This window comes from Rhinolophus ferrumequinum, chromosome 10, assembly GCF_004115265.2.
Source record: "Rhinolophus ferrumequinum isolate MPI-CBG mRhiFer1 chromosome 10, mRhiFer1_v1.p, whole genome shotgun sequence".
NCBI lineage: Eukaryota > Metazoa > Chordata > Mammalia > Chiroptera > Rhinolophidae > Rhinolophus > Rhinolophus ferrumequinum.
Genome location: NC_046293.1, coordinates 73,998,778 through 74,023,323, shown reverse-complemented (window position 1 = coordinate 74,023,323; position 24,546 = coordinate 73,998,778). Strand labels below are relative to the sequence as shown.

The window sequence follows — 24,546 nt, the reverse complement described above, 5'->3', positions numbered from 1 at the left end:
CCCTTAAACATTTTTTTTTTTAAAGAAAATTACCCTATTGAGATTTTCCTATTGAGTCAGGATGGCAGAAGAGGTAAATGCTGTGCTCACCTCCTCTCACAACCACATCAAAATTACAACTAAACCACAGAACAGCCATCATTGAGAATCTCCTGAAGTCTAGCTGAACTGAAGTCCTACCACTAAGGACATATAGAAGAAGCCACCTCCAGAATGGTAGGAGAGGCAGAGACACAGAACAGGCTGATCCCACACCGGTATGTAACCATGAAAAATCCAGAGGGATATCTCAGCTGTGGAAGTCCCCTCCTGAGGAGCAAGGGGTCCCAGCCCCACCCCAGCCCAGGGTTTCAGTGCAAGGGAGAGAAGTCCCCATAACTTCTGGCTGTGAAAACCAGTGGAGATTGTGGCTGAGTGAGATGGAAGGTGGCTGCACTCCCATGCACTCCTCTTAAAGGGCCTGCGAACTACTTGATGCTGTCACCTACTTGGACCTACTCTCTCACTCTGAGCTCCAGCACTGGGGCAGCAGCTTGATAAGTGCCAGGGACATACATAGAGGAACTGAATTGTCTAGCTTTAGGGTAAGGCCTGGAGGGATAGCTTTCTCCTGGATGGAAGAGCTAGTGGAAGCCATTGTTTATTTGTTAAACACTCCCTCCCCTTCCCTAAGTGCAGACACAGGCAGTCACCATATCTGAGTCTCCATCAAACTGCCTATCACCTTTGCTCTTCCCTGCCCTAATGATTCCCTGAAACCACACCTCACCCAACTTTCAGGCATCCCAAGCCACTTCCAGTGCCTTTTCCATATAAATGGTCTACCTTGGATCATGCTGCAGACTTTTCAAAAATCTCTCAAAAGTTCACAAAACCCAAACAAGCAGCATCTGGCTTTAGTGTGTCCCATTCCTCTGGCTGAGAAACCCTGAGCCCGGCACTACAAACAGCTGGCCTTGGCTCATGGCTTAAACTGTCAAGGCACCTCTAAGCACAGTGGCAGCCATCTGCAGATTGCTTTGTGGCTCATGCCAGGTGGCCCCAGCAGGGCACAGACTGCAGCTGAACTTGGCCTGCAATGGGTCCCCTCCCAGGAAGCCCCGGAGCTGGCAGGCCCAGTGGCCAGCTTTGGACTGGACCAGAGCATCACCTGACCACCTTAAAGGACAACATGCCCAAAGGGTAGACTGGGAAGGCACCAGAGCCCGATTAGAGTAAACCCAGCTCTGTAGAGTCAGCCCCTGCATCACAGCTCCTCCACTGTAGTCACAGCCAGTTCTCACCGTCAATCAACCTTAGGGTCAATCTCTTCCACTGTCATGAAAACAGCAACCAAGGCTCAACTATAACAGGAGGGTACACAACCCACACAAGGGACACACCTGAAACACCCAGCTCTAGTGAGCAGGGAGACTGCACCACTGGGCGCCACAGGACCCCTACTATTTAAGGTCGCTCTACTAATATCAGGAGGCATAGTAGTTCTACTTAATACATAGAAAAAAACAATGGGAGGCAGACAAAATGGGGCGACAAAGAGACATGTCCCAAATAAAAGAAGAAAACAAAGCTCCAGAAAAAGTACGAAACAATGGAGCCAAGCCATCTACCAGACACAGAGTTCAAAATTGGTTATAAAGATGCTCAGGGATCTCAGGGAGAACTTCCACAAAGAGATAGAAAACATAAAAGTAGAGATAGAAAACATAAAAAAGAACCAGTAAGAAATAAAGAATACAATAACGGAAATGAAGGGTACATTAGAGGGAATCAACAGTAGATTAGATGAAGCAGTGTATCGAATTAGTGATTTAGAAGATAGAAAACACCCAATCAGAATAGCAAAAAGAAAAAAGAATCTAAAAAATAGGACAGCTGAAGGGGTGTCTGGGACAACCTCAAGCATACAAATATTCACATCATAGGAGTACCAGAAGGAGAAGAGAGAGAGCTAGGAATTGAAAACCTATTTGAAGAAATGATGGAAAACTTCCCAAAATTGGTTAAAGAAATGAAGATTCAAGTCCAGGTAGTGCTGAGATGAACCCAGAGAGGCCCACACAAAGCCACATCATAATTAAAATGCCAAAGGTTAAAGACAAAGAAAGAATCTTAAAAGCAGAAAGACAAAAGCAGTTAGTTACCTACAAGGGAGCTCCCGTGAGACTATCAGCTGATTTTTCAACAGACCTTTGCAGGCCAGAAAGGATTGGCAGAAAATATTCAAAGTGATGAGAAGTAAGGACCTACAACCAAGATTACTCTACCCAGCAGAGCTATCATTTAGAACCAAAAGACAGATAAAGAGATACTCAGACAAAAAAAGCTAAAGGAGTTCATCACCAACAAACCAGTATTACAAGGAATCTTAGAGAGACTGCTTTAAGATGAAAAAAATAAAATAAAAGATCAAAAATATAAATAATAAAATGGCAATAACTACATATCTATCAATAATTACTTTAAATGCAAATGGATTAAATGCTCTAATCAAAAAGACATAGGGTGGCTGAATGGATGAGAAAACAAGACCCATACATATGCTGCCTACAAGAGACTCACAGCAGAGATCTAAAGACACACAGAGACTGAAAGTAAAGGAATGGAAAAAAGACTCACAGCAGAGATCTAAAGACACACAGACACTGAAAGTAAAGGAATGGAAAAAGATATTTCATGAAAATGGAAATGAAAAAAAAAAAAATGGGATAGCAATACTTATACCAGACCAATTAGACTTTAAAACAAAGCCTGCAACAAGAGACCAAGAAGGACCTAGTAATCCCACTTGTAGGTATTTATGTACTTTAAGGGGACGTGTACCTTCATATATTCATACCAGAATTATTTGCAATAGCCAAGATATGAAGGCCACCCAGATGTCCCTGAATGGATGAATGGATAAAGAGACACACATATACAGTGAAATATTACCCAGTCATAAAAAAAGAATGAAATCTTGACATCTGCAACAACATAGATGAACCTAGTGGGTATTGAGTGTAGTAAGTCAGACAGAGAAAGACAAATGTCATATGATTTCACATATAAGTGGAACCCAAAGCACAAAATAAACAAAGGAAACAGAAACAAACTCACAGAGAACACTTTGATGGTTGCCAGATGGAGGGGCAGGTGAAAAAGGGGAAGGGATTAATTGGCTGTTACACAGTCGTCATGGGGATGTAGGGATTGGCAGAAGGAATATAGTCAATAATATTGTAATGACTATGTATGGTGTCAGATGGGTACTAGATTTATTGGGGTGATACAATGGGAGGGAGGTTGGGGGACAGGGTGAAAAAAGTGTAGGAATTAAGAAATACAAATTGGTGGTTACAAAATAGTCATGGAGGTATAAAGGAAAACATAGAGAATATAGTCAACAATTTGGTGATAACTATGTATAGTGTCAGGTGGTTACTAGACGAGTCAGAGGGATCACTTCTTAAATTATATAAATGTCTTACTATATGCTCTACACCTAAAATTAATATAAAATAATACTGAATGTCAACTGTAATTGAAAAATTTTAAATTAGGGGAGAAAGTTAAAGGGGAATAAGAGGTTCAAATTTGCAGGTATAAAACAAGTCTTGGGGATGTAATATACAACACAGGAAATATAGTCAATAATATTGTGATTGTGTCATATGGTGTCAGATGGTTGCTGGACTTACCATAGTGGTCACTTCTTTAGGTATATAAATGTTGAATAACTATGGTGTACACCTGGAACTAATATAATATTGTATGTTAGCTATATTTTAATAAAAATCCTTTAAAAAGTTAAAAAGAACATTACCCTATTCCTTCTCAATTCCATGCTCTTTTTCACTTAGAATTTATAATTAATTCATAGTATAGGTTTTATTTGTTTATAAGTTGGTATACCTGTGTTTTAATTATCTTAAAAGTTTTGCGGTTATCTTTACTCTTAGAGTCAAAAACAGCTTTTTTATTTCTTATTAACATAAAGCACTTAGTATTTTTCAAAAAAGAAAAATAGTAGAGGCTCAGGAAAAACCTCAGGAACACAAAACATTTTCAGGCAGTTTACTTATTTATTAGGCTGGTGCAAAAGTAATTGCAGTTTTTGCACCAACCTAATAATTATCTACAAAGCCGAGTTATTTAAATATTAACTTTTTTGAGAGATAAAAGAATGGAGAAAAGATTCGAGAAAATTTCCAGTTCTCTAAATAATATTTTTGAAATCAAATTACCTAAATCTTGTCACAGCTTTAGCCAGAAAAGTATTGTGATAAAAAAAAAAAAAAAAAAGCAGGGATTCCTATAAGACCTACACTAAAAATATTGTGATAAAGAACTCTGGCGAGGGAATCCTAGATGGTCTTCTATCTTCCAACAGCTCATTTCAGCTCTGCCTCCACAGGGAAATCATGGAGGGCATGAATCACAAACACATAATTCAGAGATGCTGTGGCATTTCAGTCAATAGTTTATGCCCGAACTACACAGCTGTTTCCACTATCAATCAGCCACTCTGAGAATCTACTTGTACAAACCACTATAAAAGGTACAATGAAATAGTACGAAGAATGCTGCCCTGAACTACTATTTTGCATTAAATCTCTCAGTATTTTATACCCACGTAAGACAAATTATTGAGAGTAAACCATACGTCCCATCAATTAACTCAGTTAAGCATCTCTGTTAACATACTGCCACTTCAACATAAGAGCTGACCTGAATACTTGTGACTATCTGAAATTCTCTCAAATTCTGGTATTCATTGGAAAGATCCTCCCTAACTGGAGATTTAAATGTTGGTTTCATAATAACCCAGAATGCTACTAATTATCACCAAGTGTTCCATGTCATGATATTTCTCATACTTTGCCTCTATTAAAATAAAAAAAAAGCATTATATATATTAGTCAGGTTTTTCTAAGGATGGAAAAGAAAAAAAATCTTAAAAACAAAAATGATAGGAAAGAACCAGAACTTAAGGGAGTAATCATAAGGGGTCGAGAGAAACAGAAGTGGAAATAAAGGAAATACCAGTGAAAACAGACCCATTGCAACTTCCAAAGTTTTGGACTTATCGAATTGATCCAAGGTTCTTACCCTCAGCACTACTGACATTCTGTGTTAGATAAGTTTTATGTTTGTTTTAGGGGGCTGTTGTGTGCACTGTGGGAAGTTTAGCAGCACTGCTAGTCCCTACCCTCTAGAAGCATCCTCCCAGCTGTAACAACTGAAAATGTCTTCAGAATTGACAAATGTCTTCTGGGGAGCAAAATCACCCCCAGTTGAGAACAATTGAGTAAGGGAAGTTCACAATTCCTCAACATGAAAGGCCTCTCATAAACTACCCAGGAATCTTTGGAATTTATGTTAAAGAATGAGAAGTCCTTAAATTCCTGATCCACCTGAGTAAACCAACTTGATTCTACATGTAATAATCTCCATTACAGTTAATCTCATTTTGTTTAAAACAAACCCTATTATTTCTACCAATTTAGACTCACTTGAAGTATGCTGAATTGAACTGATGAAATTTTTTATTTATTCTTAAGAAATGCTTCAATATTTTATTATGGACCATTATATGATTTATGCTATCTATGATCAAGCAATGGTAAAAAGAAAAGTTTGCAATTAGCATGTGTTTGGAAACCTCCTCACGGATACTGTATCATTCTGCACATCATTTGTGTCAACAGATTCTTAAAGGCCTGATTCTGTTTATGTTCCTAATGCTCAGTGAAGTAAACTTATCTCCAGCATTCAGAAATGGCTCTGGAGTCTTGTCTTCAGCCTCATTCCACAGCAATTGGCAAGCCATTTAGCTGGCTTTCTTCTCATGTTCACCAGTGATAAACATTGATATGCTTGAGAAATACATTGGATGAAAAGATGTATCTGTACTAATCTCAGAAATTTGTAACACGAGGCAGGAAGATGGTCTCTTTGGGGAGAAAAAGGTCCCAGGCTTCTACTAGAAGAATAAGCACAGGCTGCAATCTGAATGTGCAATTCAACTAAAGAGCAGCCCACAGAGATATGACTTTAAGGTTTTTCACATTTTAGTCTCAGTAGAATGAGCCTCCCAAAGAAATTAATGTTGTTCTTTGTATTGATAGAAGTAGAAATCTACACCAAAGGAGAAAAATAATTCTGTTCAATTTGGCTTTAGTCAAACTACATAGGGAATACCGTGTTCGGCAAAGTAAGAAGAGGCTCATTGACAAGCAGGAAATTATACCCAGGAGAGTAATAAATATATGAAGGACCTGGAAACTGTGATTCAATTGTCTTCAATTAATAAAAAGTTAAATCACTATGTATCATTGGTATTACTTCAAAGACTAACATTTAAAGTTACTATGTGTCAAATACAGTGTTAAACACTTTTACCCATGCGCTATCACTTCATCATAGCCGAAAATGATAGATATTATCATCACCATTTTACAGTCATAAGTTCAAGTTCACAAAACTACTGATAACAGAGGTGGGATTGAACCACATTTCCTTGGTTCCAAGTCCCAAACTCAAAGATACTATAATCTACTGTGTCAGTCTACAGAGCAGAGACAGAATAAACTAGTAAATATGAGACGACAGATACTTCATTTTAAAATAGTTTTTTAAAAAATAAGATAGTTTATTATTCATCTGTGTATTTTCTGAATCTTTCAGGGTACCTGGAACTTTATAGCTACTTAATAAATAGTTGCTTGTGAGACCATAAAGAATGTTTTAATGTTTTTTGAATAGGAGCTGCATTTGTGGTCATGGATGCCCTATTGTCAGAGCTGACCAAATATTTTAGTAGAGGATGGATTCCCAATCCTTTAGTAGGAATGGTATAAATGAGAATCATACATATGTCTGGTAGTTGAAATAAAAGTCCTCAAACCCTAGAATTCAATTTTCTAATGTATTTTTTGAATATTTGTTTAATAATGAAAGTAAAATCTTAGACATATTTCAGCTTGCTTAAATAATCCCTATTTATTAATAAATAAATAAATCATGAGGGGTCACTGGAAAATTTTTTTTCAAAAATGGTGATAAGATCAGATTAAGTTGAGCAAAGGAATATATTTTAATATATGTTTAAAGTTTTATCATCATGATGTATGTACATGGCTATAAAAAAATCAAGAGGTGACGAAGAATTTACAATGAAAATCCCTGTCTATATCTCCTGACTCCCAGTCTTACTTTTCACAGTAACACTTTTAATCATTTGTGTTTTCAGTTCTTGTGGTATTTACGTCTAAAATCACTAAATAAGGAGCTATATTTCTCTGTTAAGGCTCACTTATTTTATTTTATTTTTTTAGATTTTTATGAGTTTATTTGAGCCAAACTGCCAGCATGTGTTGGGGAGCAAGATCTCAAATGCTCCCAAGACTCACTTATAATATTTTAGACAGTATCTATTCACTTTCTACTATAATAGTGAACAGTTAGATTACATAAACAGATACATACCCACCTTCCCCAACTATTCTTAACTCTTGTTTGATTACTTTTGTAATTTAAATAATACACTTAAATCTACAAAAACTATTCTAATAAGTACATGAAATATAAACTAGTACACTGAGAGAGTGTGGTGGATAGCATCTCAGGTGGTCCCTTATTATCCCTACCTCCTGTTGTTCATGGTCCTGTATAATCCTCTCCTCTTTACCTGGGTGGGACGTGGGATTTACATCTAACCAATAGCATAAAGTAAAGATGATGGGATGTCACAGTCATGATTACATTACATTATAAAGACTCTCCTTGTTGGTTTAATGAAGTCAATGGTCACATTGGGAAAATCCATACGGAAGAAACTGTGCAAGACCTCCATGAACTAGAGTTAGGGTAGTCTCCAGTCACAAGCCAGATAGAAACTAGGCCCTCAGTCCTATAGCAAAAAGGAAATGAAACCTGCCAAAAAACTGAGTGAACCTGGAAATGGATCCTTCCCCAGTCAAGCCTCCAGATGAGAACACAGCACAGTCAGCCCCTTGATTACAGCCTTGTGAGAACTTGTGCAGAGAACCTGTTTAAGCTATCTGGACTTCTGACCCAGAGAACTGGGAGATAGTAAACGTGAATTGTTGTAAGCTTGTGGCGAATTGTTATACAACGATAGAAAACTAATGTAGTGAGATAACAACAATGATCTAGGTGAGAGATTATGCAATTCTCAGCTATGGTTGGGACACAGGAATGAAATATAGGTCACATAATTGACCTTAACATTGAGTGGCTATTGAATGCCAAGTATAACCAAAAAATCAGAGGTAACCCCAAGGTTTCAAACCTTCATGACAGAGAAGGTAATGGTGCCATTTTCCAAAACGCAAAACATCTGGCATATAAAAATGCCACTAAAGCCTTCCAAACACTTAGACCTTCAATTCACAGCTCTGTGTGTGCCCTGGACTAGTATGCCCAGTCCAAACGGTTAGGGAATTCTAAGCCTGTTATTTGATATCTAGGCTTCAAATCTGCCTCTCTTCAGGCCTCCTTCTTAACACCCTGAAAGTATTAATTGCCTGGACAGAGTTTCTTCTTGTGTGTACTGTGGAACTATTCACAGGTCTCCATCACTGTCCCAGGATCTCTGTATCGTATCTGTTCTTTCCAGCTCATTCCTTCTGATCGTGAACCTGGCCCTGTTATCCCAAAAAGGATTTAGGTTTTTTTATTTTGTTTTATGGGGAATGAGTTTAGGTGTGTTGAGCCCTGGCAGAATCTTCCCACAAATGGCTGTAATTAGGAATGCCGAGTGTCAGAGAAAAAGATCATCATGGAAAACAAAGCAAAAGAGTCATGCAAATAGAAAGCAGTGATTAAAACTGTGAAATCATCAAAAGAAAAAGTAACAAGATGGCTAAAAACAGAAACTTCTGGAACACCTTTTCAAAGAAGGCATTAGAAAACTGTAAAAGAGAGAGGTAAGTTTTTTTAATTTTCTCCATTTTTCATTGTACAAGGGCAAAATTTTGCAAAGTCACACTATATAAAAGTCGAGGAAGTATTAGGGAGCAAAGAGATGTGTCAAAACCTGGGGAGTGGGATGGGGCACAGAGATGGATTTGGAGGAGACAGGAAGATGAGAATGTTTGAAAATATGTAACTATGTATTTGACACTTAGGAGGTCACTGGTGACTTTTAATAAGATTTCAAGGATTTAAAGAATTTTTGAGACAGGGTGGATATGAAGGTTACACTTTGAGAAGTTCAGAGTGAATGGAGAGATGATGTCAGAAACATGGCAGCATGAGGGGTCCTCTTTGATCTCTCCCCTTGAAGTTACAAAAAGTTGAACAGCTATAATTAAACACCGGATTCCCTATACAACACACAAACACATCGGAGAGATCTGCGTAAGTCAGGACAAAGAGGGGAAGAGGGAAGGAAGAAGTGCAGAGTTCACTGTAGTCCCGGGACAAGGGAGGAGTGAGACCGCAGGTGCACTCTCTGTGGCCCTGAACAATCCTGCCTGAGTGATCAGCACATAATACGGCTGAAACCAGTGACCGGGGCAGAGACAACTGGGGGCAAAGACTAACACAGAAGTGCTACAACTGTGGTCTAACAGACCGAACTGCCAGGCAGAAAACAAAGCCACAGAGCCTTGCAGCCTCCTCTCAACCTCCCAGTGTTAGCAGCAGGCTCCAGAAAAACAATGGTACCAGTATTGGATTAAAGAGGAGAATATCTACAGCCCTGAAAACTGGAGAGATAGTTCCTGAGCCGCAGACACACACTGCAGCTAATCCCAGTGACAAGGGAGGAACTAAATGGGGTTAGGCAGCCATGGTCTGGCAACAGCCATTACACAGAGGAGAACAAAAACAAACTGATCAGCCACCTCTCCCAGCCCACCCTGCCCCCACCTTTAGCAGCTGATCCCAGTGCGGGCACTCAGAGCTGCTGAGATGCATAGTTTTGCATCTGCTGCATGGGTAGCACAGGGATTTCAGGGTCTCAGAACCCCATTGCCCACCACATCCTCCCATGGAGGTGGTGCCCCAAGACAGAGGCAAACTTGATACTGGAGACACCCACCTCCCCAGGAAATCGTCCACCATGAGAAGCTAGAACAGGGCAAGAGAAAATAAAACACTACTTATTAGAAAATATAAGAAAAGAAATACCTTTTCATATTAACTAGCTGCAGAATTCATTCCCATAGGTTCCCAGGAAGACAAATAATTCATCAGTTACCATGAATAACCAAGGTAACAAGGCAGCTCAGAAAGAAAATGAAAAATCTCCAGAAAATAAACTTAAAGACATGGAAATATGTAACTTAAATGATTTCAGAGAATTCATGACTGCATTTCTGAAAATACTCAACAAGATGCAAAAAAATCTCAGATAAACAGTTTAATGAACTCAGAAATAAAATCAATGAACAAAATGAATATCTTACAAAAGAGACTGGAATTTTTAAAAAGAACCAAATAGAAATTCTGGAGCTGAAGAACTCAATAAAAGAAATGAGAACTGAAATAGAGCTGACCAGGTGGAGGAAAGAATTGGTGATATTGAAGATAGAAATCTGCAAATGACGCAGATGGAAGAAGAGAGAGACTTGAGAGTTAAAAGAAATGAAACAACTCCACAAGAACTGTCCAACTCCATCAGAAAGAGTAATGTTGGAAGGGGAAGAGAGGGAGAAAGGAAGAGAGCCTATTCAAACAAATAGTTGACAAGAACTTCCCAAACCTATGGAAAGAACTGGATCCTCAAATCCAAGAAGCAAACAGAACACCTAATTTCCTCAATCCTAGTAGGCCTTCTCCATGGCACATTATATTGAAACTGTCAACAATTAATGACAAAGTAAGAATTCTCAAGGCAGCCAAGGAAAAGGAGATGGTAACCTACAAAGGAAAGCCTATTAGATTATCATCAGATTTTTCAGCAGAAACTTTACAAGCCAGGACAGAGTAGAATCAAATATTCAAATATTGAAAGAGAGAAATTACCAGCCAAGGATAATATATCCATCAAAGTTATTCTTTAGATATAAAGGAGGAATAAAGAATTTTCCAGATATACAGAAGGGGAGGGAATTTTCCACCACAAGGCCTGCATTACAAGAAATACTGAAGATCACTCTACCAGAAAAAAAGACAAGAGGACACAAAATTATGTGTAAGATTGCTAACAGACAGAAGCAGGAAAAGGCAACCCCTACGCATTGAGCACGATACACTAAACATAACATAAGGGTAAAAAAGATAAAAACATAAAAGAAGAAAAAGGAGAAGAAGAAGACAATCGGCTATTGCAACTCAGAAATCAACTGACAATATAAATAGGGATAATTTGTGACAACGAAAACATAAAAGGGGAGAAGGTAAAAGTCTGAATTTGCAAAGGGGAATGGAGATAAGACGCATGCTGAAGAAAAAGAACTACTGTATATATGAAACTTTCTTTTACATAAACTTATGGAAATAACTGAAAAGAAATCCAGAACTGAGACTCATAACATTAAAAAAAAAAAAAAAAAAAAAAAAACGGAAACAGGAAAAAATCTTAGAATACCACCAAATAAAAATAACAAACAGAAACACAAAGGCAAAGAAACAATGGAGACACCAACTACCAGAAAACAAAAACTAAAGTGGTTATAGGAAATTCTCATATATCAATAATCACCCTAAATGTAAATGGATTGAAATCACCAATAAAAGGGCATGGAGCAGCAAATTGGATCAAAAAATAAAATTTATCCATATGCTGCATTCAAGAAACAATCTCAGCTGCAAGGACAAATATAGATTCAAAGTGACAGGGTGGAAAACGATACTCCAAGCAAATGGCATCCACAGAAAAATGAGTATAGTCATACTTAAATCTGATGAAACTGACTGCAGGATAAAAAAGGTAAAAAGAGACTAAGAAGGACATCTTATAATAATAAAGGGGACAATACAACAAGAAGAGATAACACTTATAAGTAAACTGGGGGTGTGAAAAAAATGTATACAAGTGGACACTTTTGTCTACGTTGCTTAAGCAGTAGTTCACATAATCAGAAGTGTCTAGACACTGATGGTAACCACTTTGAACACCTCGTGTAACTGCAGAAGTCAAATGTGACTTGTATTCATTTTTTGTTATTGGTATATATTGACTATTAAAGTCTTAATAGCTTTTTCCTTTCTTAAAATGTGTATACATTTTTTTTGCACCCTCTGTATATGCTTCCAATCAGGAAACACCAAAGTATATATACAACCTGAACTAAAGTGAGAAACTGACAAAAACACAATTATAATGGGGAAACTAACAGTTTGAGACAGATCATCCAAACAGAAAAATCAAACGAAGTATCAGCCTTAAATGACACATTAGACCACATGGATATAATTGACCTTTACAGAGCCTTTCATCCTTGAACACCAGACTATACATTCTTTTCTAGTGCACATGGAACATTCTCAAGGATATACAACATGTTGAGACACAAAACTAACCTAAACAAATTTAAGAAGACTGAAATCATACCAAACATATTTTCCAACCACAGTGCTTTGAAATTGGAGATCAACTGCAAAAAAAAAAAAAAGGAGCAAAAATCCCACAAATAAGTGGTGATTAAACAACATGCTACTAAAGAATGACTGGGTCAAAGAATAAATAAAAGGGCAGATCAAAAGATACATAAAAAGAAATGAGAATGAAAATACATCATATCAAAATAATTGAGATACTGTAAAAGCAGTATTAAGAGGGAAATTTATATCAATATATGTAACCTTCCAAGGTGGAATCACAAAGAACTGGAAAATCTAAATAGACCATTCAACAGTAAGGAAATTGAAACAATCATCCAAAACCTCCCTAAAAGCAAATATCTAGGATCAGATGGCTTCACTAGTGAATTCTACCTAAACATTCAAAGATGATTTAATACCTGTCTTCCTCAAACTCTTCCAAAAAATTGAAGAAGAGGTAATACTTCCTAACTGATTTTATGAGGCCAACATTACCCTGATATCCAAAACTGGTAAAGATAACACAAAAAAAGAAAACTACAGACCAATATCTCTGATGAATACAGAAGCAAATATCCTAAACAAAATACTGGCAAATCGATTACAACAATGCATTAAAAAGATTATACATCATGATAGAGTGGGGTTCATCCCAGGAGCACAAGGATTGTTCAACATATGCAAATTAATCAATGTGATACACCAAAAAAAAACAAATAAAAGGATGAAATTCATATGATTATATCACTAGATGCAGAAAAAGCATTTGACAAGATACAACATCCACTCATGATTAAAACAAGTAATAAAATAGGCATAAAAGGAAAGTACCTCAAAATAATAAAGGCCATATATGACAAACTCTCAGTTAAAATCATACTTAATGGTGAAACACTGAAAGCTTTTCCTCTAAAATCAGGAACAAGACGGAATGCCCCCATCACCACCACTATTCAACATAGTATTGGAAGTCCTAGCCAGAGCAATCAGGTAACAGAAATAAATAAAAGGCATCCAAATTGGGAATGAAAAAATTAAATTGTCACTTTTTGCAGATGACATGATTCTTTACACAGAAAACCCTAACAACTCCACCAAAAAAAAAAAAAATTAGAAACAGTAAACAAATACAGTAAAATTGCAGGATACAAAATCAATGTACAAAAATCCATAGCATTCCTATATACTAACAATGAAATTCCAGAAAAAGAAATGAAAAAAAAATTCCTTTTGTAATTGTAACTAATAAAGTAAAATACCTAGGAATAAATTTAACAAAGGATGTGAAGGACCTATATACCGAAAACTGTAAGACATTTATTAAAAGAAATTGAAGAAGACACAAAAAATGGAAAGATATTCCATGTTCATGGATTGGAAGAATCAACATAGTTAAAAAGGCCATATCACCCAAAGCAATACACAGATTTAATGCCAATTTAATATGCCATTAAAATCCCAATGGCATATTTTAAAGAAATAAAACAAAAAATCATCAGATTTGTATGGAATCACAAAAGACCCTAAACAGCCAAAACAATCCTAAGAAAAAATAAGAAGGCTGGTATGACACTACTGACTTCAATTTGTACTACAAAATGACAATAATCAAAACAGCATGGCATTGGCTGAAAAACAAACACATAGACCAATGGAATAGAATTGGAAACCCAGAAATAAACCCACATATATAATGACAGATAATTTTCGACAAAGGAGCCAAAAACATACAACGGAGAAAAAAATCCTCTTTAATAAATGGTGCTGGGAAAATTGGAAAGTCTTGTGCAAAATAATGAAACCAGACTGCTATCTGTCACCGTATACCAAAATTGACTGAAAATCGATCAAAGACCTAAATATAAAACCTGAAACAATAAATTGCATAGAAAAAAGCATACATACTAAATTTAAGGACCTTGGATTCAGATATTTTGTGAATTTGACTTCAAAGGCAAGAGAAGTAAAAGGAAAAATAAATGAATGAAACTATATCAAACTAAAAACCTGCACAGCAAAAGAAACTATTGACAAAACAAAGAGACAACCAACCAAATGGGAGAAGATATTAGGTTGGTGCAAAAGTAATTGTGCTTTAAAAGGTTAAAAATAATTGCAAAAACCACAATTAATTTTGCACCAATCTATTTCAAACAACTCCTCTAATAAGGGGCAAATATTCAAAATATATATATAAAAAAAACTCATACAACTCATACAAACTCATACAACAACAACAAAAAACAAACAAACAAACAGTCCAATTAAAAAAGGGGCAGAGGACCTGAACAGACACTTTTCCCAAGAAGACATACAAACAGCCAACAGATAAATGAAAAAACGCTCAACTTCACTAGCTATTAGGGAAATGTAAATCAAAACCACAATGTGATACAACCTCATACCTGTTAGCATGGCTATTATCAACAAGACAAATAATAACAAGTGTTGGAGAGGTTATGGAGAAAAAGGAACCCTCATACACTGCTGGTAGAAATGTAAATTAGTACAGCCACTATGGAAAATAGTACGGCAGTTCCTCAAAAAATTAAGAATAGAATTACCATAGCATCCAGCAATCCCTTATTTGGTTATCTACCCCAAAAATCTGAAAACATTTATCTGTAAAGATATATATACCCCTATGTTCATTGCAGCATTATTCACAGAGGCCAAGACACAGACAACAAAAGTGTCCTTGGATACATGACTGGATAAAGAAGATGTGATACATATACACAATGGAATATTACTTGGCCATAAGAAAAGATGAAATACTTCCATTTGCGACAACATGGATGGATCTTGAGATTATCACGCTAAACAAAATAAACAGACAGAAGTCAAGAACCACATGACTTCACTCATATGTGGGATATAAAACTGAAAGTAACAAACAAACAAGACAAAGAAATTTAAAAATCATAGATACAGACAATAGTTTAGAGGTTACCAGAGAGTAAGGAGGAAGGGGGAAGGTAGGAGAGGGAAAAAGTGATCAAATATATGTTGAAGGAAGAACTGACTCTGGGTGGCGAACACAATGCAATATATACATCATGTATTATAGAAATATAACTTGAAGCCTACATAATTTTACTAACTAATGTCACCCCAATAAATTTAATCGATTAAAAATAAATAAAATAAATAAAAATTAAAATAAAATTTTAAAGAGCGAATGGAAGAAAAAAGTCCTTATCCTGAGAAAGGTACCAAGGTCAATGAAAAGGATAATAAATGAATACACAAAGCCAGAGGCTTTATCTGTTAGCTCATGTATCCCATACCCTGGAAGGTGGGTATATATAAGCCCCACTTTAAAAATGAGGGTACCAAACCTCCAAAAGTTGATTTGTCTGAGGTCACAGAGCTAGAACAGTGCAGAGTCAGGGCAAGGATCCCTGTTCATTTGGATTTAGAGCCTCTGCCATGTCTGTCTCCCCACATCAACTACCTGAAAGGAGAGCCCAAACACCAGTCGCAAGAGAAAGCAGAAATATCAGTAATGGGCCTGATCTAATGAAGAAAGATACCATCACAAACATAGAGAGAAATATAAGGTTTCCTTTTATTAAGGGAGGAGAAGGAAACTAATACTGAGTACCAACCAAGGTGAATGGTCCAATGCCATGATTAATAATCATAACCGATCAGTTATTTATCACAACACTTACTACATGCCAGGTACAGTTCTAAGTTCTTTAAACATATTAATCCATTAAATCCTCTTTACCAATCATTTGTTTTAGGGACTCTTATAATGCCTGTCTTAAAGAAGAGGAAGCTGAAGTTCAGACAAGCCCCACCAATTTTCCCAAGGTTAAATAACCAGGAAAGGCAAAACCAAGGTTTAAACCCAAGCATTGAGTCTCCGAGGTCTGTACTCGTTTACCTCTCTGTTACACAGCCCAGTCAGTGACCAAATTAGTATATAAACCCAGATCTATGTGGTTCCAAAGCTCATGTTCATAGGGATTGCAGAGCATATAGACAGAGGCAGAATCATAGAGAAGCCCGTCCAGAACCTCTTCGCTTCAAGAGAAATACAGGTGTATCTGGCCATTCAGTAGGTGTCATTAGCAGATGTGGGAGACCTGTCAACTAGTCCTAAAAACACTAAGTATCTAAGACCTCTCAGCAGGAGCAAAGAGTTAAGCTTTTGCCCTTTGCCTGAGTATTAGAGAAAGCATATCTCAACATCTTTCGCACAAAAGAAAGGAGTCAACATAGGATTAAAACGTAACCCTAGTCTGGAGATGGTGAACAAGTTGGAGTAATTAGTCCTAGGTGGCCAGAGTGCATTGAGCATATAGTAAGGTCAACTTTCAAACAGATACCATAAACAAAGGAAGGCTGAGAATAGAAATAGAGTGAACAATGTATGTGGGAAAGATAACAGCACAATTAGAAGAAGCAGTGATTTTGAACAAAATAGTGGAAGCCTATTGCTGAATAACCATCAGGTAGCGCCTCCCAGCTAGTCCTCCAGCTGTACTCACTGGTCCTAAGTACATTTATTCTTTGTGTGCCCAGAAGCAGGCAATATCTGATTTGACAAGTCTGGAGGCTTAGCAGTCCTTTCAGGTAAACAGCTGGCTGGATGAGGTGAATGAAAACAGTGAAGGGAAATCAGTGTTGCCTGTACTTTCTAACAGAAACAGAGGGAAAGAAGACTTCCAGTGTGAATAGAATCAAAAACATTGTCCTCTTATTTTATGTCTATGAATTGACTTTATCCCTTTTATTTGGTTATTTGATTTATTTAATAAAAGGTACTTTGTTTTTTTTAATAAGGCAGCTCTGAGAAATTTAGCTTCCTAAGACTAAACAGACTTAATCATTTGATAACAACAGCTTCTAAAATTACTGTGCTTTTTATTAGCAATTGTTCCAAATTGCAAGCACAACCTTAGAAGAAGTATTTAAATCATAATAGGAGTTTCCAAACAATTCATTACCTTAATCACCATAATAATATTCACGTATGGAAGAACCTTTAGTCCTGCTTAATTGTTCAATTAACATTTTTCATATGCTGAAAAACAATAATAGCACTTAACTAATAATATATGACCTAAAAATGAAATATGATCCAGCTATATTATCAACAAAGCCCAAATTTCTTCACATTCTATTATAAACCTTGTCAAATTATTTTTAGTGCTGGCAAATCTTCCAAGTTATCAGTGCCAGAACAAAGTAGAAAGGGTTTGCTAAGATGTAAAATAAAGATGCAATACCTCTTCTTTTCCTATAAGCAGAGTATTTTCCAAAATTACTCCTGTCTCTGAAACTAGCACTTTGACTCGATATTGGTTAATGATTCCATTTGGTTGCCGTGGTTTCTTCCAAGTAATTCTTATTCGTGTGGCTTCTACTTCTGCAAGTTGCAAATCAAATATTGCACCTGGAACTAAAAATAAAAGTAAAAATAAAAATAAGGAGGGGAAAATACTAAAATATATTTTCGATTTTTAAAAAATTCCCTAAATTCCTAGCTTATGATTTAAGTTCTGTAACAAATTCTATTAGAAATTAACCTAAAACAATTTACTAATTTATTAATAATTAAACATGTATAAGATTCTTTATATACGTGGGTATTTAAAGTTAAATTTCTACACATTGTTTTCAAACAAGAAAACAAGAAATACGATAATGGAATAATTATCCCAAATCAAAATGTCATAACATTCGTTTGAAACAAATTCATTAATAAAAATAACTTCTGAGAGAAAGCTGTTATGGATGATTAATGCCCAGTAGAAATCTTGAAGCCTTTATAAAAATTTTAATAGCATATCAAAAAATAATATCTAGAAGACTTTGAATGCAATGAAATTTAATTAGGGAAACTTTTAAATTATTAAATGAGATTGTTTGAAGAGTTGATTAATTTATATCTGATTTTACAAATTAATTATGTGAATCTCAAATTTTAAGTACCCTTATTCTTTTCAGTAAAGAAAAACAGGGACAAATTAACAACTGGTTTAAGATAAAACACCAAGGACATAAACAAATTCTAGATATAAAGTCACCAAGAGCAACATCTAGGAAACCTCCCAGTGTCCAGAACTAATGGATCAAGAATAAACATGCCCTGGGCTTTTATCCACCTTTTGTTTATAGCTCGATATATGATTATGAATAAACAATTCATCCCTTCATCCTCAGTTTCCTTATCTATAAAATGGGTATAGTCATATTGTTCCTATTACTATGCAGGTTACTGTAAAAAACAAATGATTCAAGAGAATTTATAAAATATTGGTTAAAGAAAGAAAAATACGACATAAGAATATTGTCCCTTATGGTCAGGATGGTAACACATTAAATTCATTTCTCTAAGCAGATGTATTTCACATTAGTATAGGTTTAGAAAATTCCACTTAGAAGAGAGATACATTAGGGACATAACATAAACGCAGAATGAGCCTGTTGCCTTTTAAGATAACAGAAAGGAATTGAAAATTAATGTCCCAACTCCCATATGTAATGTTTATAATTGGTAAAAATAATTATGCTTCAGTTATTCGTGTAGTAAACTGTACAGTGTTTTTATCCAATAGATTAAGAGTTGTTTTTCCTTTGTCTCTATGAAGTAACCACTTTAAAAGCCCCCTAGATATTGTAAGAACATAAATAGTTCTAAATGTTTTGAATAGTTAATGGCTGGATGTATGAGTAAGTCATTCTGGCCAAAGAGCACCTTACTTGATTATTGCAATCAAGATTCTAGTGTCCAGTGTGGGTAAATCCTGTGCTCAGAACTGGGAAATAAACACAACATGGACATGCACACAGTTAATTGGCTAATTTTCGAATCCTCTTTTCTAAAACCCTTGGTATATCTCTATACAGAAGAATAACTCTTTAGATTGATCACCCCACAGGAGTTCCAATCTGAAGGGAAAGCAGTTTGACTTTTGAAGGAAGGTGGAAGAGCTCTAGGCTAGGACCCCACAATTATTGATTCATTCATTCATCGTTCAACAGACTGAGCCCTCATCATATGGTTACTGTTCTTGGCACTTTAGAATAGAGGGAGAAATAAAACAGATAAGGCATTGTGCACAGGCCAGCGCTAGTACATTTTTTATTTCATTAACATATGTTGTCCCTGAGCCTGTGTTTCTATCATCGTGTTTACTAATACACGTTTTTCAAGGGTGGAGGAACTTTCCAATTGATTCTGAAGTGTGAAAATAACTTGGTCATTTAAATAGCAATGCTCCCATTCCACCTTTCTTTTACATTTTATTTTGAGGTTGCTATGTAGATGAACCCTTAGCCGGTACTGCATAGCATAAATCAGAGAAGAGCTCTGGCATTTTTCTATTTAATTTGAACTCATGTTGAACCTCCACTGAAGAAGCCAATTTAATGACTACATTGATCAGATTAATAGGGCAACTAAACCCTGCCTGCTTAGAAAATAAGTGAAATGGTCAGTTTCATTTTATGTAACACATTAATGTAGTAGGAAACCCAAAACTATGCAGTACAGCCAAAAAAGACATATATTTTACTGTCTCTTAGCCATCCTTAAGACTATTAGCAGACAGTTTTTTATCTTCTAATTTATGATACACTTTTTATATAACTTAATAAGTATTGCCCCATGGCACTAATGCCTAAAATTATGATTCAAGAAAAGAATGTTTCTATATTATCCTAAAAATGTACCCCCAAACTTATATAACTGTAAACCTATCTCTTTTTTTTTCTTATAAAAAAAGAAAAAGCTTAGGGCATAAAGGAAATAGAGTAGACAGCATTGTATCTTATCTTTAGAAAGATACTTGATCTCTTACACCACGCATTCTTATGGGGAAACCAGAGAAGTGTGGATTAGATCAAACTCCTTTAATATTGATACCAAATTAACTAAAGAAAATCAAACACACAAGGCAATTATTCATGGTTCAGCATCACTTCTGAAGGTGTTGTCGACAGAACTACCTAAAAAATCATTCTCAAGTCAATGTATCTATACATTATACTAAAAATGAGAAACAGTGGACATATGATTGGTAAAAAGTATTTCAAATGATTTTAAGTTTTCAAATGAAAAACTGTTATAATAAAAAATATAAAATGGAGACAAATGGCACTTGGGTAAAGAAAATACATTAAAATAATTTTTGCCAAAATTGAGCAAATGAAACTTCCATTAGAAGTACATTTTGAAAAAAATCTATTGAAAAATAAAAATCATTGAGAATCCTGAAAAACACAAAGTTGACAGTCCCTCAGTAATTTCCCTACAAAGATTTTACTACCATTTGTAGAAAGTAGCAAGTTGAAATCACTGAAGACAAAAAGCTTCACTTCTATAGTCTATTTATGGGAAAGTAAACATGGATTTCAATACTTTGTTTGCTTTTAAGAAATGATGCTAACCTCCTTATAAGATATATGACACTAGTGACAGAAAAGTTATTAGGGAATATTGAAAAAACAAAGTTCACTTAAGGTTTTTTTAGCCCCATACAAATAAGAAAATGCTGTTGCCTATGTTATATTCCGCAGCAGGGTCTCATTTTGAAATAGGTAACTCTATGACTCTTGTAACATTAGAGATTATTAAATTATGGTTTTCCCCCCAATATCATCTCTTTTTCATACCTATGTAAAAATCTGCTCAGTAAAATAGTAAGGGTACGTATGAATCTTATGAAATATACAGGAGAAGTGCTATAACAAGATGATGATTTTTTTGATTATCAAAGTACACTATGGATCATAACATTCTCATTGCTAACGAAATCAGCCCCAATATAATGTAATAGCACATATTATTTTTTATAAGAGGTCAATTCAACATATTTCTGTGATATCTGGAGATTTATTAGAACCCCACTTGTTTTAAAGGACATTATTAATTTAAAAGCGTATCCTAATGAATTTTTAAACAGATTATAGTCTATTTTTAAATATGGGGGAAAAAATAGAGCAAACTTAATTAGAATGCCAAGAACCCTGTTATATTAATAAATGAAAAAGAATAATCTAAAATTAAGATACGATTTTCATTGAAAGTATATAATGAGTTATTAGAGTATTCTCATAGTGTTTAAAGATTCCTATATTACAAAGTTTTAATTAATGAAACCAGGTTTAATTAGCATTGTCAGAAGTAGAAAGTTACATTCACTGCACTTGCCAGAGTGAAGCCCTTCCTGGGTCTGACCTATCCCCCAAGAACTCCATAGAGGAAGGTTGCCATGCCGATGGAAGAACCATGCCACGCCTGCCCTTAGTGGAGCCCACCTATTGCTAACTGTCCCTCCTTAGAGCCAATGGTCTATATGTAAGTAGCTCAGGAAGATAGTAAAATAAAGCTCAGGATAAAATATACAGGGCAAACAGAGTCATCTATTCAAAATAATATGGTATAAAAAATGCACATCAACTGTATTGAAATATATGTCCTTAAGACCTGACTGATTTTTTTTTGTGAATAAGAAATGCAGAAACAAAGAAAGGGAAATGAATGTTTAAATGATATCCAAAATAAACAACATGGCAATGCATGCAGCAATGTATTATCTATTTCTCTATTTTGTCAAATGCTGTAAGCCAGGAAAGATGACAATGAAACAATAATCTTAAATCGTGGATTCAGTGTAGGATCACCAAAATTGCTCTACTTGAAAGATGACAAAAATTCTGAATTTATTTAATTGTATAACATAAAAATAGAAATTAGTTGGTCAACTAGGTTGGTTGAGAAAATGTTATTGTGACCACACTCAAGGACTCCAGTCTGATGAGGGTTAGGTCACTCCGCTGTGCTGGACAGCTATCCAGAAATCTGTCTGGCTTTCTTGAAAAAGTTTCAGAGCAGTTTTTAGAGATGGGGAGAAATTTAAGATCTAACAGAAAAGACATACAAAGCTAAGACTCTTCCAATAGAAACACAATGGAAAAATTTTAATATGTAAAAAAGGAGAACATTTTGCTTGTGAGTACACGTCTCTTTCTTAATCCATGTATTGAAACTATGTGCACATTAAGATTTTCATTTGAAATTGATATAAAATTTAAGTTCTTTCAACAGAAAAATATTATCAAGGTTTAATTGTTCTTCAAAGGGGAGAAATACAAAATTCCCTAATAGCTGCTGCCCTCTAATGGTCAAATACTTGAATGGATTTATCTGATGAATGTATGTCCAATCTTTAGTTTATGGGCAGGCAGTCTTGTACACACGTGTATTTAATTTACCAGTTACTGTACGTTTGCCATCACACAAACAAAATCTGGAAACTTTTTCAAGTGTTAATGTAGCTGTAAAAAAAATTATTGTATTCTTCTCAATAATTACAATCCCTAAATAGAAACGAAGACATTTACCAAGTTTGGTGTTGGCCACGAAAATAGGTTAAGAAATGGTTACGGTTAACATTTTTTAAACACTTCAGTTAGCCTTAAACTGTGATGTTTAATATATACAAATAAACAGTTTCTTTAGAAGAAAATGTGTTTTAATAATTTCAGTTCTTGCTAGTAAATTTGTACTATGCACCCACCATGGTTCCTTACTTGCTTAGAATACCCTTTTGATAATAAACATATTGTGTAATAGGCATTGGGGATATATAAATTTCTCTGAACATTAGTCTGTGATAAACTATATATTCTACATTAAATAATGTGAGTTAAACAATATTAAACGTGTTTGTTTATGTTAATATTTCTTGAGGTTTTGCCAATATGCACTGTGACTCTCTAACAGGTTTCATACTGCATGTAGTGTTTCCTAACCTTCCTTCATCTTTGGTCCCTCTTATTATGAAGCATGCTATGGGTTTAATGTTCTCAGGAACATATGTTCAGAATGTATTAGGTAGTCATCCGGTAAGGAAACAACATGAATTAAGTAAATATAAACCAAATAGCTTCTAATATAATATTTAACCAATGTAATAAAAATTAATGAGCAGAGCAAAAATATCTCATTAACACACTAAAGATGTTCTCACCTTCTGGAGGAGTGAATACTGAAATATTTGATTTGGGTCCAATCCCTGCACTAGTTTCAGCCGCAACATACACATCATACATTGTAAATGGCGTGAGGTGAGTGAATGAAAATTTAAGGTCTTTTGTGCTGTTGTCCAAAATCCGACCTACAAAAAGCAAAAAATACTTGTGGGTTATTTTCTCATTGAGCATGTGATCATCTCACATTTAAATATAGAGCAAGGACAGCAATTAAGCATTCACGTATGCACTAATGCTTGTTATTACAATTTTAAAAGTGAATATATTTTAAACATTCAGCTTAGTAGTGATTGATGTCAATTTAATTAAAACAGCAGAAAGAACATGAAAATCTTCCAGTATTTAAAATGACTTTTATTAAATTATAAAGTCGTGTTCAATTACCATGGTATTTTTTTTTGACATAGTTAAAAGGAAGACGTTGGATTTTACCAATATGAAAACAGTGATAGTATTCTATTTAGTACTCAAATTTAGTCAATTAAAATGCTAAATATTCTCATTATCCTCTATAAAAGATATATTTAGAAAATATTTCTAGTTTGCTTCAGAGCAAAATTCCTAAATAGTTCATCATCAATATTCCTTAAATCCTCAACTTTACTACTGAATAGTTCTTTCACCTTCTTGCTCTAGCTGAAACCTGGCTCTGAGGACACTGCTTCTGTTCCATTATAGTCACCCCGAATGACGGTGGTCGATTTTTCCCGAAACCCTCAAGAGACTATGCCTTCATGCATACTCATGTGATCTCCTTGCTCCTCATTACCCTGTCTTAAACCATTGCAGCTCCCTCCTTATAAAAACCCACAGTTTTAAATGTCATGTCATCAGTGACATCCACGTGACCTCTTTGTCACAGTGATCTTCTAACCCCAGGGTTATTCACCCTCGTTCTGAATGGTTTAGCTCCTGCTTCAGTATCTATTTCTTCAATGTTACCATCTTAATATGTGGTGGTTTCAATATTCCTAGAGATAATCCTTAAACCACTTTGAGCTCTTCTTAAATAATCTAGTCCTCCCCGCTATC

The 24,546-nt window shown here is 35.4% G+C and overlaps 1 protein-coding gene across 1 annotated transcript in view; it reads right to left on the bottom strand.

Annotated features, from left to right (window-relative positions):
- PTPRQ (protein tyrosine phosphatase receptor type Q) overlaps positions 1-24,546 on the bottom strand; it is a 196,965-nt gene that overhangs the window by 159,155 nt on the left and 13,264 nt on the right. The window contains exons 8-9 of the mRNA XM_033118569.1: positions 23,493-23,639; positions 17,742-17,914 (exon numbers count right to left, since the gene is read on the bottom strand). Of these exons, the coding sequence (XP_032974460.1) occupies positions 17,742-17,914; positions 23,493-23,639 (320 nt within the window). The remainder of the gene's footprint in view (positions 1-17,741; positions 17,915-23,492; positions 23,640-24,546) is intronic.